At 30.2% G+C, this 17,298-nt stretch overlaps 2 protein-coding genes across 3 annotated transcripts; both read right to left on the bottom strand.

Annotated features, from left to right (window-relative positions):
• Positions 1–565: 565 nt before the first annotated feature.
• Positions 566–6,538, bottom strand: LOC108766098 (uncharacterized). Its single transcript, XM_018515167.1, has 6 exons — positions 6,391–6,538; positions 4,596–4,843; positions 3,912–4,181; positions 2,259–2,389; positions 1,869–2,034; positions 566–1,036 (listed from the first exon to the last, which is right to left on the bottom strand). The coding sequence occupies exons 2-6, from the start codon at positions 4,839–4,841 to the stop codon at positions 638–640; spliced, it is 1,212 nt and encodes a 403-aa protein (XP_018370669.1). The 5' UTR covers positions 4,842–4,843; positions 6,391–6,538; the 3' UTR covers positions 566–637.
• Positions 6,539–8,779: 2,241 nt separating this feature from the next.
• Positions 8,780–16,622, bottom strand: LOC108766094 (uncharacterized). 2 transcript variants are annotated; one of them, XM_018515159.1, is made up of 8 exons: positions 16,430–16,622; positions 14,280–14,340; positions 14,162–14,177; positions 12,273–12,529; positions 11,489–11,758; positions 10,596–10,723; positions 10,196–10,361; positions 8,780–9,216 (listed from the first exon to the last, which is right to left on the bottom strand). In XM_018515159.1, exons 2-8 carry the CDS (start codon positions 14,292–14,294, stop codon positions 8,821–8,823), a joined length of 1,248 nt encoding a protein of 415 aa, XP_018370661.1. In that variant the 5' UTR covers positions 14,295–14,340; positions 16,430–16,622; the 3' UTR covers positions 8,780–8,820. The 2 variants fall into 2 exon arrangements, with proteins under 2 accessions (XP_018370661.1, XP_018370662.1); XM_018515160.1 differs by lacking the exons at positions 14,162–14,177; positions 14,280–14,340; positions 16,430–16,622 and adding an exon at positions 12,615–12,847.
• Positions 16,623–17,298: the final 676 nt, after the last annotated feature.

Below are 17,298 nucleotides of genomic sequence, written 5' to 3'. Positions count from 1 at the left end.
ACTGCAATTTGTCAATCAGTAAGATATGAAGTATTCAACAAAATTGCTAAACAATGGCTAAAAATCTTAAACAAATACATATTGTTTGTCTCTAGTTAAAAAACATAATGCATTTCGAATGTCAATATTTTTTTTAGCACATAAATTGATGGTGTAGAAATCTTTTAGATCATCGTAGTGTATCTTAGAATTTAAGTCTCTAAATACTGAACACTATGTCATCTGTAACTCGATAAATAAAATTTCGGACAAAATACATTTTGGAAGTCTGCTCTTGATATGTTGAATTAAGCAGTATTTACGTAACAAAACGATGTATCTACGTATATGTGTATACACCGTCATCTCTTATATGTTGATAGAATATTTAAAAAATCACGATTTATTTTGAAACTTTAACGTCAAAGGTAAAACTATCATAAAAAAATATTTTTTAATTTTTCGAACCAAATATATCATTATATAAAATTTCACGTTTATTCGTTGTTAAAAAAAACCTTTTTTCAAAATAGCACGTAAACAATTTTCGACTATTGTTATTAATTTTAATGTATTTGTTATATTTACATACAATATCCTTATTTTCTAGATTTTTATTTTTTTTCTATTTTAATGTTCTATCACTAAATGTGAAGTATTAGAGATCCAGTAAACCCCACTCATCGTACAGTGGCACTCTTTTTATCAATACTTTTTTATAACTCTCACTTTTTAAACCTGGATTTATATAAGTACCAGTGCCCATGATTTCATCCAAATCTTTCGCCTCAGCTTTACTGCACAGCATAAACGGTAAAATGGCGAAGGACGTTATCATTCCAAAACTCGCTCTTCGTTTTAGGGTAGCTTTCAGTTCCTTCATGGTGGGCGGCTGCGTCTTGCAGTTCAATAACTTCATAGTCGTTGTCAAGGTATCAAGGTATTCATTTAATAATACATCTCTCTTGTATTCAATGACATCAAAGGAAATACTTGAATTAAGAAAATAGAGAAGATCGAGAGCCGGCGATCCGTAGACACATATTTGGAAGTCTACCTGTGATAAAATTAATTTTTTCGTTCCATCAATCTTTTAATTAAGTCTACGGCAATTTTATTGGAGATTAATTCTATGCATTACACACATACAGACGCACGCACGCACACATTCAGTGAGTGATTAAGAGACACCGGGAGTGGGGGGGGAGAGGAGTAGGACGTCATGTTTATGAAGTCCCGACGACTATGTTGATAGCTCAAATGGATAACATTGACAGACGAATATGACTATATACGATGCATTAATCAAAACACATTTCATATTCAATGATTTTAAATATCTCATACTACCACTGTCTATTTATCTCAATTGCTCTAACTACAATTGCGTATAATTAAATTGCGTTAACATGTACCGTAATAGGGTCTTTCGAAACCATATCTGTTCATTTAATTTATTGTTATACGAATTTATATCATTGCATTCGACTATGAAAATTATATATATAATAAATATTCAAAAATGTAGAAAATTAGAATAAAGTGACTGACAACAAGCTATGTTAATTTGTGTTTATAATAAAATTTATATTTGTCTGAGTATATAAGATATATTTTCAAAGTAAATTCGCTGTTTCAACAACACCCCAAATAACGTTTATATTGCATAAGATAAGCACCTTTTAGATGTATTACGTCTAAAAGATATCTTATGCAACATGCACATCTGGGACATGTCTTATCACATGTAAATACATGCTAAAAATTTCACGAATGGTTTTATTTAACTTGGTTCTTATTTAATTTTAGTCGCAATATAAAGTCAGGATTATAATAAAATAATGAGTTTAGAGGAAGCATATGATTTTTTATAACGTAATAGTACTTACAAAAATCTGATCAGTAGGTTGACCATTATTGTCATATTTGAATAACATGTTATTCACGTGACAATCACCATGATTAATAACATTAAATTCGTCTTCACAGAACTGGGTTGCATCTATTCCTATTTGATACATGTGATCGGAGAGTTTAGCAATTTTTTCCGAGTATCTAGCAATAAAAATCAAATAAACGTAAAATTATATGGAAACATGTAAAAATAATATAAATAGATATTAATCCAAACAGTGTAATTCGTACTTATATTTGCAATTTTTTTCTTATCATGTTCTGCCTCTTCATATTAAATAATTATTATCTTATGTCATTTACAACAAAATATTTTGAATACTTAAAAATAAAACAATAAATATTATCATCTATGCAAATCTTACTTTTTCACTTCTAGCCAGTTCGCACTCTCGTCTGCTAAAGCTTTAGTACTCTTGACGAAAAATTCTGTTATATCTGACGGATACTGATTAGAAAATAATCCTTTCGTATACATCTCTTTTTGTTTTGGTTCCTAATATAAAAAACTAAATATTAAAATATTTTTATTAAAAAACATTTTGATGTATTTTTATCCATTTTGATTATAAAGTTAAGTAATTAGATTTGTAGTGCGGAAATTTGAAATATCAAATAGATCAAGCTACATAAGAAGTCTACACAATAATTTTAATATATAATTTCTTTACAAAAAAATAGCAGACCTTTTTTCTGAGAAAGTTAGGAGACAGCTTAGACATTATGCATTTTGAAAAGACATTTTTAAAAGAAACATCTTTGAAATTTTATCGAAAAATGATTTTAAGATGACTTTTACCGAAATCTTGAACAGGTCCTCCGAGCAGGTATGCAAGGAGTGCACTGCGCTACGCAAAGATGCATTAATAAGAGAGTAAGCTAAATTAAGTTTTAAAAATAAATATTTCATTCTCGACACCACATATGGGCGTTTGTTCTTATGAAATTTAATATGTTTTGAAATAAATATTGTATACTAATTAAAAGAATACGTATTACAAAATTTGAAATTATTAGTCGGATCGAATAGTTGTTCATTTCCCAGAGATACTAAAATCTTTCAGTACGTACAAAACTATACTCCGAGCCACTTCAGCACCAGAAATACAAATTAAAAATTGCCAAAAAATGCTAGTCATGGACTCTTGAAATTGAAATAATATAGTATAATTAAAAAATTGCACACACCCACGCACACACACACACACACACACGCATGCACGCACGCACGCACGCACGCGCACGCACACACACACACATCTTCTCTAAGAATATTTAACAGGTATAGATAAAAGTATTTTATTTAAAAGATTGTTAAATAAAAATATATACGAAAGCGGCAAAATTTGCACAAAAGCTTCTTATATCCTACAGGGCCTTTTTAGCCTATTCTGTAACGTTTAACTAACGACCTTTTAATTATATAGTTGCGCTGTTATTAACTTCTTCACCATGTAAAATATCTGCCCAACGACATCTCTAGACAGAAAATTGTCGTTAAAAAGTTACAAATTACACCTACTAGATTTAAAAATATTTTTTTATTTATCTTTTGGACGTCTTTCAGACATAATACACTTTCTAGACGTCTTTAAATCGCTCACCAGCAGCACTATCGCTAAATGAACGTATCGAAGTCTTATTTCATGTAAATAGAAAATCTTATATGATAAAAAGCGCAAAATTTTAAGTTTAATACGATATTAAAATGGAATTCTGGTGTATTTAATATTACAATTATAAATTCTTCTCTGTAGACTTATGTAAGATGTGTCATACGTAATCCTAAAACACTACATATTCTTCGCAATTCGACTTTTATGAAATGCAAAGTGATGTTCCACTGATTCCATATGTATAATTTTTATATTTAATGTTAAGAGCTCTTTATATTTAATATTAACGCGTAAATTTGAACTTGTAATAGTTTTTGCATTCGTCAATGTCATTAATGATCCGAATTCTTAATAATTGCAACAACATGCTGCAACTGATTGTGAGTCACGCGTGTGATTTACCTTCTCGCATAGGGCTACGGAGGCTGCGTGAAACCTGGCAAGTCCGTGAAGCGCCAATATGGAATGATCTAGGTCAAGACCAGACAACCGATCAGCCATTCGAAAACCGAGAGACGCGAGATCTTCGATCACCAGAAGTACTGGATTTTCATTTTGCATATGGAGAATCTTCGCGTTCAAGCGGTTCTTTGTCCCTAATATTTTGTTCATTTTATCCAAAGTATCCGACATCATCGACATCTCTGTGTGAAAGAAACCTGCTTGTGTGACCTGTGACAAGTTTATTTAAAATAATGAATTGTAATCTTTTAATCTACAAACATGCAATTATTTGTGTTATATAGGCCTACGTAATTATCTAAATAAAATTTGTCTAATAGAAAGTTTTGAGACTTGTTTTGAAACAAATAAAGAATGTTTTCTTTAAATACAAAGTAATAAAAAGCGCAAAATGTACATTCGCTTGTACATTCGTTTATGTAAACTTGACTTATATAGATGATTTTATTTCGATCATTGATTATCCAAAAATAAGTATCCTAGAAACTTTTTGAATAGAAATGTATGTACTTCAAAGTAATAAAATTTTCCACTGTTATCTCTCTCTCTCTCTCTGTCTCTCTCTTTCTTCTTCTCTTTTTATAGTAGAAACAATGTGTGTATATACATATTAGATTAACTTACTATTTTCTGTCGAACACCTTCAAGGGGAGGCGACAGTTTCACAATAATTGATTTTTTCTCTTTAATCTTAGAGCCGCGTGAATATTCGACAATAACCCTAATCATGTCGCTAGTGTAATTGTCACCCTTGACCGTAGCCGGTTTTGAAAATATATCGATCACCTGAATCGAATTATCGTTTTCCGACTTTCGCAGAATCTTCTCCACGAAGCATAGATTTAGCCATGTCGATGTTTCTAGGGCCATTTCTAAAAGTGGAATTAAAGTTGAAGAATTTTTTTGAAAAGTCATGTTCTTCTCGTCGTGTTACAAAACATAAAAACAATTTTTTTGCAGTAATTAATTTGTTTGCGACGAAATTTATTACGTTTTTTTTCCTTTTTCCGGCTCCTCGGTTCTTCTGATATATAAAATATATTGTATTGCGTTTCTTGTTAGTCTAAAGTTTAAAATAATATAATAATTATTATTGTATCAACAAATATATTTACTATTAAGGAGCTTATCTTATTTAATTTAAGAAATACACAGGAATAGTAGTTATTTGTATTAAAATTTTGTATTAAATATTCAATTTTTAAAATATTATGTTAAAATGTAAGATTATTTAAAGAAAAAGTTATTTGTAAAAAATATATATATTATTATTTATGTGCCTCTAAAGTTGTCTGTAAAAATACTGTCTGAAATAAAATTGTCCTAAATAAAATTTTAAAACATTCTTCTCATTAAACACCAATTAAAAGTAATATAACTTCAATGTCATACAGTGTCACATTTGACATTTTAAGTATAATATAACTTATACAACACATGGGTTACATAACAGTTTCTTGAGTGTAAAATTATAACTGTTTTCTCGATGTTACTTTTAATTGACTTCAATTTACTGTGTTACACTTGTTTGTAACGTTTGCTAGTTACGTAATGTTGTAATTTAACTCTTCTCAAGAATATAATTCATGCTGGCGCTAAATCACATTGACATTCAGACAATGAGCTATGTACTCTAACAGATGTCTTTAAGACGCCTTTTAGATATTTTTTAGATGTGTATATCCCAGAAGATATCTTTATGATATCTTTATGACGTTTTTTTAGAAGTGTATATGCTATCTGGAATATCTTTTTATTTCCTATATTGAAATTTACTATAAGAAGTACGTTACTTGAATAATATGTGTTATCGATCCATTGATCAGGTAGGAGAATTAAGGATAATTCAGAAGAAGTTTCCATATACGGACATTCGATTCGTTATATAGTAATGTAAAGGTTAATTGGAAGAGAACAGGGATTATATTGCAAGGTGATAAATATTTAATAATTATTCTTAATTTTTATATATTTTTTATGGCATCAATTTCAAAACTTATTGGTCACAATCAGTATTAAATTATGTATCATAGAATTCATTAAGCTTCCTTTATTTATATATGTTTCACACACATATCATTATACATTATTTATAATATTTACTTATATTTTCGAAATGTATTATAATGGGGGTCGGGGAAAAAATCATTTATATATATGTAAAATCAAAAAATTCACTATGATGTTTCAATATGTTTGGGACTTCATTTAAAATTTTCTTCTATAAACCGTTACTGTGAATATCAATGTCAAGAGAATAAAAAAAAGTCTGTTTTCTGTGAACATGAACTACGCTTTTAAAACTTAAAATGAAATAGATATATGTATAAATATATCGGAGAAACGAGAAAAAATGTTCTAATACAACCTAGTGCAAGAAGTGAAGTAATAATAAACAATACACACTAAAATAACTAACCTGAAATTATTCGTCTTCGAATTCAATCGTTTATTTTTCTTAAATGCTTACTTCACTATGCAGTTTCCTAAAGCCACTCTCGAAATGATACACGTAGAATAGGATTTACAGGCTTTATATCTACGTCGGTCTATTCATTCATCGTGGGCTTTGTGCCTTCATCAGAATCTTGAATAACTGAGACTTAGTCAACATTAAACTCATGCAGGTTTGTCCTTCAATCAAGCAATAAACGCTAATCTACAGAACAATAAGACGATAGCATGTGCGATGTTTTCCGGTGAAAAATTAATTGACATCGCTGCACGCGCCATAAAAAAAAAATCGCTCCGTAAACATTACGACATCCTTGCAAGTCACGTTACCTATAATTAGTTTCTATCTTCCTCAGTAGACAAATTGATAAATGATTCCACAATAATAGCATCACGAACTAACGAAAAATCGTAATTGGACTAAAATGATTCGCTATAACGTAACAGTTTTGTCAAAATAAAATTTCTAAATAATATTTTTATTCAGAATACAGTTTAATATATTAAACTATAAAGCTTAGCAAAATCACAAGAGGATACTTGGATGCCTTTCCTTGCAAGATATAATACGACTTTAGTATACAGATAATAATGTATTTTTACATGGTTACGCAGGTCTAATCATATAATCAGGAAACGATAAAAAAATCATTGTAAATTCACCATCTTCTTTTGTTAACTACGATTATAAAAATGATTAAATTGTTTTTCATCTTCCTTCCTTTTTTTTAACAGAATGTCATGATAATTAATTTCGTAGCACGCATAAGCGACATGATACAAAGCTGAAAAAATTTGCATATATCTAATAATAGTTTATTAAGTTTGCTTATTATTTAATTTTGATAAAACTATCCAAGTAGAACAATAAAAACACGATAACGTCAAAATGAATCGATGTTGATTGGAAAGTGACATAATAATTTAATAATCAATTTGACATTATTTCGATATTATAATAACTTGTGTTCTACTTGAGTTATGAGTACGTTATATTTTCGTTAGTAATACAATCTCTCTTTCTGCAAAATTCGATCAATTATGCCCGCGAAATAATGATTTCCAACTGTTTATGGAATACCGTAAATAACCAAAATTATATTGTTCGGACAATATAAAGATTATATAATTATTCGGTATTATTTTGAGCGGAATCGTTTGAGTGGACGTTAATTATTCTTTATTTAAAATAAATTAAATTATAAATGATTAAATATTATAAATAATTAATTATTAAATATAAATTTATATTTATACTTTAATTAAAAAATTGAAGTATAAATATAAATGATATTTTTTCATAAATTCTACACTAACGTTGTATAGTTTATTTTAATCTTTTTAACAACCAAACCTGTACCTTATTGTCTTTTAAACTAAAAATGCATAAACAAATTTTTAATAACTTTTTTCTTCTTTTTTCTAAAAAAAAAGTGTTTTTTTTTATTAACAAATGTTTTATTTAAAATAATGCAATTGATTCCATATGAAAGATATGCGCTATAGTACTCGAGCCCGATAGCAATTTTATTTCTATTTAATTGTTTTTCACATTTTGTTATTTATTTTCGTAAAATACCCAGTATACATGCAAAACTGTGTCGCACAGATATTCGAAACTAGAATTATTTCGTAAAAAATATTATGTTACATAAGCTTATTTTAAATTTTAATATGTTTTACTATCTTGAAGACTTATGTGATAGTAGATAATAAGACATCAGAAAAGTTAAATTTATAATTGATGTATTAAATATTCTTTATATATATACAGGGTGTTAGTTAAATATGTTCTCAAACTCAACAGAGCAATTCTTTGGTTTATTTCAAGTAAAAAAGTTCATATAAACATGTGTCCTAAACGACTTAGTTTCCGAAATAGAGGATAGGTCGAGCAGGAACTCAAACTTGACCTCCTAAATCACCAGACTTAAATCCTTTGGATTATTTCCTTTGGGGGCATCTGAAATCATTGGTTTATACCACCCCAATTGAGAATGAGAATGATTTGAGGAATCGAATAGTTACTTCATGCGCGGCAATACGTATAACACACCTGGTATCTTCGAGCGTGTACGTCAATCTTTGAGAAGAAGGCTCGATGGATGTATCATGGCGCAAGGTGGACATTTCCAACTATTCATCTAATTGTTTTATTTCGTCAGAAGAACTGAAGCCTGTTTTTGTTTTTATGTTTTTGTCTAGTTTTTGACTAGTTCAAGTTGTATTTCTTTCAAATAAACGGATTATTACTACACGTTTAAATTTTTTTATTTCGGAAACTAAGCCGTTTAGGACACATGTTCATTGTTCATATGGACTTTTTTACGTGAAATAAACCAAAGAATCGCTCTGTTGAGTTTGGGAACATACTTAACTAATACCCTGTATATGATTATCCTAGTAAACCCCACTCGTCATATAATGGAATTCTCTTTATCATTAATTCTTTATAACTCTCACTCTGTAAACCTGGATTTATAAAAGTACCCGTGCCCATGATCTCATCCAAATCTTTTGATTCACTCTTACTACACAGCATGAGCGGTAAAATCGTGAAGGATGCAATCATTCCATAGTTAGCACTTCGCTTTAGGATAGCCTTCAATTCTTCCATGGTGGGCGGTTGCGTCTTGCAGTTCAGTTGCTTCATAGTCGCCGACAAGGTGCCAAGGTATTCGCTTAATAAAGTATTTCTCTCATTTTCCATGACATCAATGGAAGGACTTGTATTGAGAAAATAATGAAGATCGAGTGCTGGCGTCGTGTAAACGCACATTTGGAAGTCTACCTGTAATTATATGAATTTTTTTAATCAATCAATGTTTCGAGTTCTCTGCAAATACATTGGAAATAAACTCTATTGTCGGAAGTAGGACGTTTAGGAATATTACATTTAGGAAGTTGTGGTAAATAATTAATAATCTGTGCAATTGATACGAAAAAACAGGCCACGAATGCAATAGCAGAATGCGATTAAACAGATGGGTTTATTGTATTATTTATAGACTGCATTTTCTGCTATTATTACTACCTTTGTTTTGATAACTAAATTGCAGATAATTGAAATACGTTAATACCATAATAGTATCTTTCGAAATATTATCTATTTGTTCTGTTTATTTCTTACGGGAACTTCTATCACTGCATTCAACTATAATAAAAATTTAAAAATATAGATAATTAGAATGAATAAGTGATTGAATTATATTATTATATCTAAATTATGTTTATGATTTATATTTCTTTAAATTAAAGTAATATATTTTGAAGTAAATTCGTGTCAATAATAAATCATACCATACAAGTATAAATTAAAAATTTTACGAATTATTTAAATTTAATTCTTATGAAAACAAAATTAATTCTTATTCATATAAAACAAGTGATGAACACGTATATATAGTTCCGTGTAAAAACAGCTACTTCAACTTATAATCAATAGATAGCAGGTTCGATCCGGACTGTCTTCTCACATATATCTCACATATTTTATAAGAAAAGATTGATCAAAGAAGCATGATTATAAAAATGCACATTCTAAATGAATCCTATAAGGACTTCTATGAAGCTTAAGGATCTAAAAGAAGATCCTGGAGCTGTATATTAATTCAAAAAATCTAGGGACTTGAAGGAAGATACAAATTTTATATTAAACCCAAGATCTGAAGAAGAAGATTGAATTATAATGTTGTAAATATATATACCGGTATACAACGCTGGGCTGGAATCGACAATCTGAATATACAAAAGAACGTGATGGTACTTACAAAAATCTGATCAATAGGTTTGCCATCATTATCGTATTTAAACAACATATTGTTCAGATGGCAGTCACCATGATTAATGACGTTCAATTCATCCTCAGAAGACTTGACTGCATCTTCTGCTATTTTATATACGTGATCGGACAGTTTAGCAATTTTTTCCGAATATCTAGCGATGAAAATAACATAAACATAAAATTATGTGAAATTATGTAAAATTCACACAAATATTACGCTCTAAACGGTGCAATTTGTACTTATATTTGCGATTTGCTGCTTATAATTAATATGTTTAATTTTTTCGTATTATATCCTCATCATCTTGTGTCATAAAAAACGTTATATTGGACATTAAATAAGCAATAAAATAATAAATACTGGTGTTTAGGTATGCTAATCTTACTTTTTCACTTCTGGCCAGTTTGCTATCTCATCTGCTAAAGCTTTAATACCCATAATGAAAAAAGCTTGCAGTTCTGGCGGATACCGATGGTAAAACAATCCTTTCGAATACTCTTTTTGTTTTGGTTCCTAAGTGTATTAAAATATTTTTAATAAAGAACATTGATGTCTATCCATTTGGCTATAAATAATTAAGTTTATTGTACATTAGAAATTATTGCTATAGAATTATAAATAATTCTCTATAGAATTATAAAATATATTAAGTACATGATCCTAAAACGTTCTACAAGTTTTATTAAAAATTATTTGTTGACAAAATTTATAGTAATTAAAGTTATAATTATCTGTCACTTTAAATTAATGTTTCTTATATGAAGCTTTCAAATATCTCCGTGATTACTACTTATCATATTTTTAACAAATACTTGAAATAGTATAACACAAAAAAATTTCGTAGTAATGCGATATTCATGCGCAATCAAAGTAGGGTTGTCGATATCGAATAGAAATATTTACTATGAATATATTCATCAATGCAAAAACTATTTATATTTATTCTAAATGAATAAGCATTATATCGAACATATGAATAATGAATATCGTCATAAATAGATTTTGTTTGGACTAATCAAATTTGCTTTATTCGATAATGCTTATTCATTTAGAGTAAATATAAACAGTTTTTGCATTGATGAATATATTCATAGTAAATATTTTTATTCGATATCAACAACCCAAATCAAAGTAATATTTTACATATATCTTTTATATTTAATATTAAATTGCTTATATTAATGCAAAAGATTTATTCCTGAAATCGTTCTGACATTCATGCTATTGACTTAAATTCTTAACAATTGCAATATTATGACTGAGTCACGCGTGATTTACCTTTTCACATACGGCGACAGAGGCTGCATGAAATCTGGCAAGTCCTTGTAACGCCAATACGGAATGAGCTAGATCAAGGCCAGACAAACGATCGGCCATTCGAAAACCAAGAAACATGAGATCTTCCATCACGAGAAGCGTTGGATGTTCGTTTTGCACATATAGGCTTTTCCCGCTTAAACGATACTTGGACCCTAATAACTTATTCATTTTATTCAAGGTATTTGACAGCATTGATATTTCGGTGTGAAAACAACCTGCTAATATGACCTGTAACAAATTTAAAATTAATAAATGAAATCTTTTAATCTAACAAGCATGTAATTATTTTTTCATGTAAATTTAAGGTCTAAATAAAAATTTGTGTAATAGAAATTTTTAGCTTCTTGATGTCAAATAAATAATAATTTTGTCTTACAAATTAAAATTAGTTTTAAAGCAAGTGGAAAATATTTTCTTAAATACATGTATATTTGTGTGTTCTTTATTAATTCTAACTTAATTCATAAAAATCATTTTATTTTCAATCACTGATTTTATTTTTAACCACTAATACTTAAATATAAATTATCCTAATCTTTTCATTAAGTACATGATAAAAATCTAATCCGATATAATAAAATCGTTCGTGTATTATACAGTTTGATATTTCTCTCTCTCTCTCTCTCTCTCTCTCTCTCTCTCTCTCTCTCTCTCTCTCTCTATTTATTAAACACAAAGATGATATATATATATATATATCATCTTTGTGTTTATTAAAAATGTATGCATTAAATCAACTTACGAATTTTTGTCGAATATTTTCAACTATAGGTACGAGTTTAACAATAATGGATTTTTTCTCTTTAATCTCATGGCCGCCTTGATTACGTGAAAATTCAATCGTAATCCTGACCATATCGCTAAGATAGTTGTCACCTTTCTTCGTGGCTGGTTTTATAGACATATCGATCACCTGAATCGAATCGTTTTCTTCTGACTTTCGCAGGATCTTCTCCACGAAGCTTAAATTTAGCCATGTCGACTTCTCTAGGACCATCACTGAAATTAAAATTAAGATTGAAGAATTTCCGCAACAAATCGTTTCTTTCCCGCCGTGTCACAAAATGCGAAAACGATTCTTTACGATAATTCATTATTTGCGGCAAGGATTAATCACGTTTTCTCTCTCTGTTTTTCCAGTCGGTTTTCTTCACTCATTCCGATCTTTTCCTTCATCGTTTTCCGCCATTTCCCTTTGTTGTTTATCCACTTTATTATCATTTCTTTATTAATTGTGTCATTTTGTATTCAAGACAAATGCATTTCCTTGTTTAAAGACAATCCTTCAATTAAGAGAGTAATAATATGAGAAGCAGCTTCTCCGTTCTTCTTTTTGATTAATATATTTTGCGTTGAAGCTCCGTGAATGTGATTGAGTTGCAATAATGGCAAAAAATTTGCAATATATCCAGCGAACCGCAATTATGTATTTATCTAAGATTCCAATTAATTTTTTATTTCTTTCTAATAAACTTTGTTTCTCTCTATTTAAATAAATGTTTAATTAATTAATTAATTTTTTATTGTTTAAACAAATATGTTATTATTATATGTGTATATATGTTGTTATTATCTGTGTATAAATTATATAATGCTCATATTTAATTTTTATGTTCATATACATATACAGGGTATCTGATAATTCTTCTGACGATGTTGGTGAACATGTAGAGCGGACTAAACTGAGACGGAAAGTCCTCTACTATTTTACAATTTTCGCATTAGTTAACGAGATATTAGTCTCTAAAAATTACCGAATATGCTCGTCCGCCCGGTCTACTTTTACAAGGTCGCCAAGTAGACGCACGTTGCTAGCTCGACGCGGGTCACCGGAAGTGGAATGGCTTGGGGCCCTATTCTCGAAATGTATCGCATTCGAAAAACTAGGGAAATACTATAGTATGCGTTATATATACTGTAGCATTTCTGCAGTTTTTCGTATGCGATACTTTTCAAAAATGGAGGGCCTGGCAAGAGCGCCGTGCTAGCATAACGTACGCTTGGTGACCTTGGAGTAGTAGTAGGCCGGGCAGTATTCGATAACCTTTAGAGACTAATATCTTGTTTACTACTGAAAAAACTTTTAAATTTGTAGAGGACTTTCAGTTTCAGTTTAGTCCGCTTTACATGTCCAACTTCGTCAGAAGAATTATCAGACTCAGTGTGTATATATACATATATATACACACTGAGAAAAAATTCTGTTGATTCAATTAAAGTTTATATTACTGGTTGTCACTAACATAAGTGATTAATTCATGTATATTTTTATTGACATAAAGGCATCAATTATTATTTCAATAATCAAGGTCTTTTTGTCAATAAAAATATATATGAATTAATTACTTATGTTAGCGACAGTCCGTTATATAAACTTTAATTGAATCAATAGCATTTGTTTCTCAGTGTATATAATGTATTTATAATGCAATATATTCGGAGAATCATGATTTCAAAGTGTTATAACTAGTAAACAAACAAATTAGAAACACGAAATCTGAATGTAACTGAAGGAAAAAAGCCAGACATTTTTTACCGTGTAACGTGGATGTTAATACTTGGTGGCTATTAAGTGTTCAACCATTCAATATCACATATTATGTCGGACCCATCATGCCTATTTCTACTTACTCATCTCTGTCATTCTCTGAAATTGTATCAGTGAAAATATTATTAATTAAAACTGATAAAATAGCATTTTACTAAGAATCAGTGCGTATTTCACTGATTTTTAGTATAAAACACTCACGTTGTGCTTCTCCATCCTGTATCTCAGCTAAATATTCCCGAAATATTCACAAAAGAGGTTCCTAAAATTAAAAAAAACTGTTTCAAGAGTATTCCGGAATATATTCCAAAATATTTACGGAATATAAAAGCAACATTCAAATATTGATTAAAAATTCTATTTATATGTATATCGTTATATATTTCAAGAATGTTTCATGTATATTCCGCAAAATTTATATTTTGCCAGAAATTCTAGGCCCGGTCGTCCTTGAATCAATTTTTAAACACACTACACTTTCACCTTCAATCCTAATTTTGATTTTACCGGCAAAATGCTGCGCTCTTTATATATTCTCTCCCAAATAATTTTTGTTAACAAGTAAATACTCTTCGACGCGGCCCTCTATCGGCGGAAATATATACTACTTGCTCACGAGTGATTTTCGTGATATAAAGAATATTCATACAATCTACATATTTCATCGACATTTGAATTCTGTGCGAGTTTTTTCACTATACCGGGATATTCGACACATTGGGAATACGAATCAAACTTTCTATGAATATTTAGCGTTTGCTGGGTCATTAATTATACAGATCAATGCAACAAAAATTTCTGTAAAATCAGAAAATATTAATAAAAATTACTAAGAGAGAATTACGTGTTACAGTATAGGTAATAAGACTATATTTATTTAAAAAATCAATTTTTATTAAAAATTAGATAATCATTGAGAAATAATTTTATTTTCGACTATACTGATCTTAGTACTTAAATATTTCGATGTGAATTTACATAAATAGTATTGCAAACCAGATATAGTATTGCATATCAGAAAATTTTGATTAGGTAATCATTGAAAAATAATTCCATTTTCGGCTAAGCTGATCTTTAATTACAATTTGCTATTTTTTCTTATTAAATAAAATGATGTTCACTGATTTGAGTAGCTCACATTGCCCCCATAGCAAATAGTCACATTCACGTCATAATAGAGTCATAATAAATATAAAATTGATAACAATTATAACTCTCGAAAATATCAACAAACAAAACAACAAAGAAGGGCTAATGATGAGAGTTTTATCGGGGTAATTCTTGCGAAAAATAAGTTTATTACAGTTTTCAATAAAATCAGACATTTCGGCTTACTTTCGAGCTATCTTCAGTATATCTGATTAATATAATGTAGAACTTTCCATGGTTAGACGAGAAAGTGACTCATTCCCTCTCATTATGACACAAGGTTGGCAATTCAAGTGGCAAATGAATCAAAGATGAATTCTGTATAAAGAGTCGTTACCTTGATATGTGATTAACTAAAAATAAAATGATGAAAAATGAAAGGAACCAGCCACTCACCCGCACAGCCATGAGTACTTATAAATTAAAAATTAAGATGATTCCGCAGGATGTCCATATTACAAATTCAGAACATGATATACGATTCGAGTATGACAACGATCAACAATCGAATGAGTTAAAATAAAATATGCGCGAAAACCACAATAATAATAGCTCTTACGTAGTCGTGGCTTCTCCAGTTAACGGCCCTACAATTTCTGGTCTAATGAATCCTATCTCACGGTTGTCACTTATGCCCAATTTCTTTATCTCTAGATAACTTCATCCAAGAGATATCTCCCAGAATACAATTGAGATATCTCCTGGGTAAGGTTATCTGCAACTTATCTGAAAGTGAAGAAATTGGGCATACATCGTAAAAAATGTCTTCCGCAATAGCGCCTAGTGTACAATTTATCGGAGAGTTATCCATATTTGTTTCAAGGAGACTGTAGTCGTTTAAGCCAAAGGTGAAAGTTCGTGTTACTATTACGTTCGTAAGTATTGCTGGTTGAGAGTAGCTGTCCGAGTAATCTAATGCCCTATTCACGTTTGTTATAATGTTACGTAACGCGTCTTCCGCTATCCTTAACGACGGAGGTTCGCTGAATTGTAATTCGCGATGTCTATTATTTTTTCGCGGTTCCAAATTCCTATTTTCGGTCATTCGCTTTACGCGGTGAATTTAATAGTTAAAATTTTCTTACACGATTTTATATATTACTTCTAAATTGATTTATCCGTTTTACAATTCTTCGCACATTTACGTAATTTATTTACGCTAGTTATTCGCTCGCAGGTATAGTACAATTTTTCTGACTTACATTACGGTGAGCATGTGCAGTTGCATGTAAGCGTTTTCGATGGCTACAGGCTGCGTCTGTGAGCGATGCAACGTTGTGTTGACGGCTCGTGACGTTGATGCCTCGTAGTCTCGTCGATGAGCGATGCGGCGTTGTGTTGCGGCGATGGCTCGTGTCGTCGGCGTGACGTATGCTGGATTCACTGCATCCGATTTGCGACGCTCTGCAACCAATCAGAAAACAGGATTCCGATAATACGAAGCAAAATCCATCGGAATCCTGTTTTCTGATTGGTTGCATAGCGTCGTACGACGCAAATCGGATACAGTGTGAATCCAGCATTACGCTCCGCCATTTTCCTCTGGCCTGTGTAGGCTGCGGTGCCAATAACAAGAAGAAGAAGACCTCTCATCCTTGAGATCCTTATTTCGCGAGTATAATATACTTTATACTGCAACGTAACATATTTAGAATAAAAACAATTTTTATTAAATGATTATTTATATTAATTATAGGTTATGATTGTTTTATTTGCAAACACCAGTGTATACTTTGCTTTCGTGGAAAAATATTAAATGTATTTACGTTTTTCCGTAAAAGCAAAGTTATACATTATATTTGCAAATAAAATAATTGTAACTTAACCCTAAAAATTGTAACATAACCTAAAATATATAAGCAAAAATCGCTTTTCAAAAAGATTTGCGTACTAGCATTATGACAACATTTTGAAATACAAAATGCTTGCACAATGTTTGCACAGCATGTTGAACATGATATGCCGTCACAGTGCTAACCAGATGCGGAGTCAGCTGGACATCATAGTGGTAGCATGCCATTGCAGCGTACATGCATTATACCAGCATTATGCAAACATTTTGTTATCTGGG

This window comes from Trachymyrmex cornetzi, unplaced genomic scaffold, assembly GCF_001594075.2.
Source record: "Trachymyrmex cornetzi isolate Tcor2-1 unplaced genomic scaffold, Tcor1.1 scaffold57, whole genome shotgun sequence".
NCBI classification, from domain to species: domain Eukaryota; kingdom Metazoa; phylum Arthropoda; class Insecta; order Hymenoptera; family Formicidae; genus Trachymyrmex; species Trachymyrmex cornetzi.
This window is presented reverse-complemented; position numbering and strand designations above follow the sequence as displayed.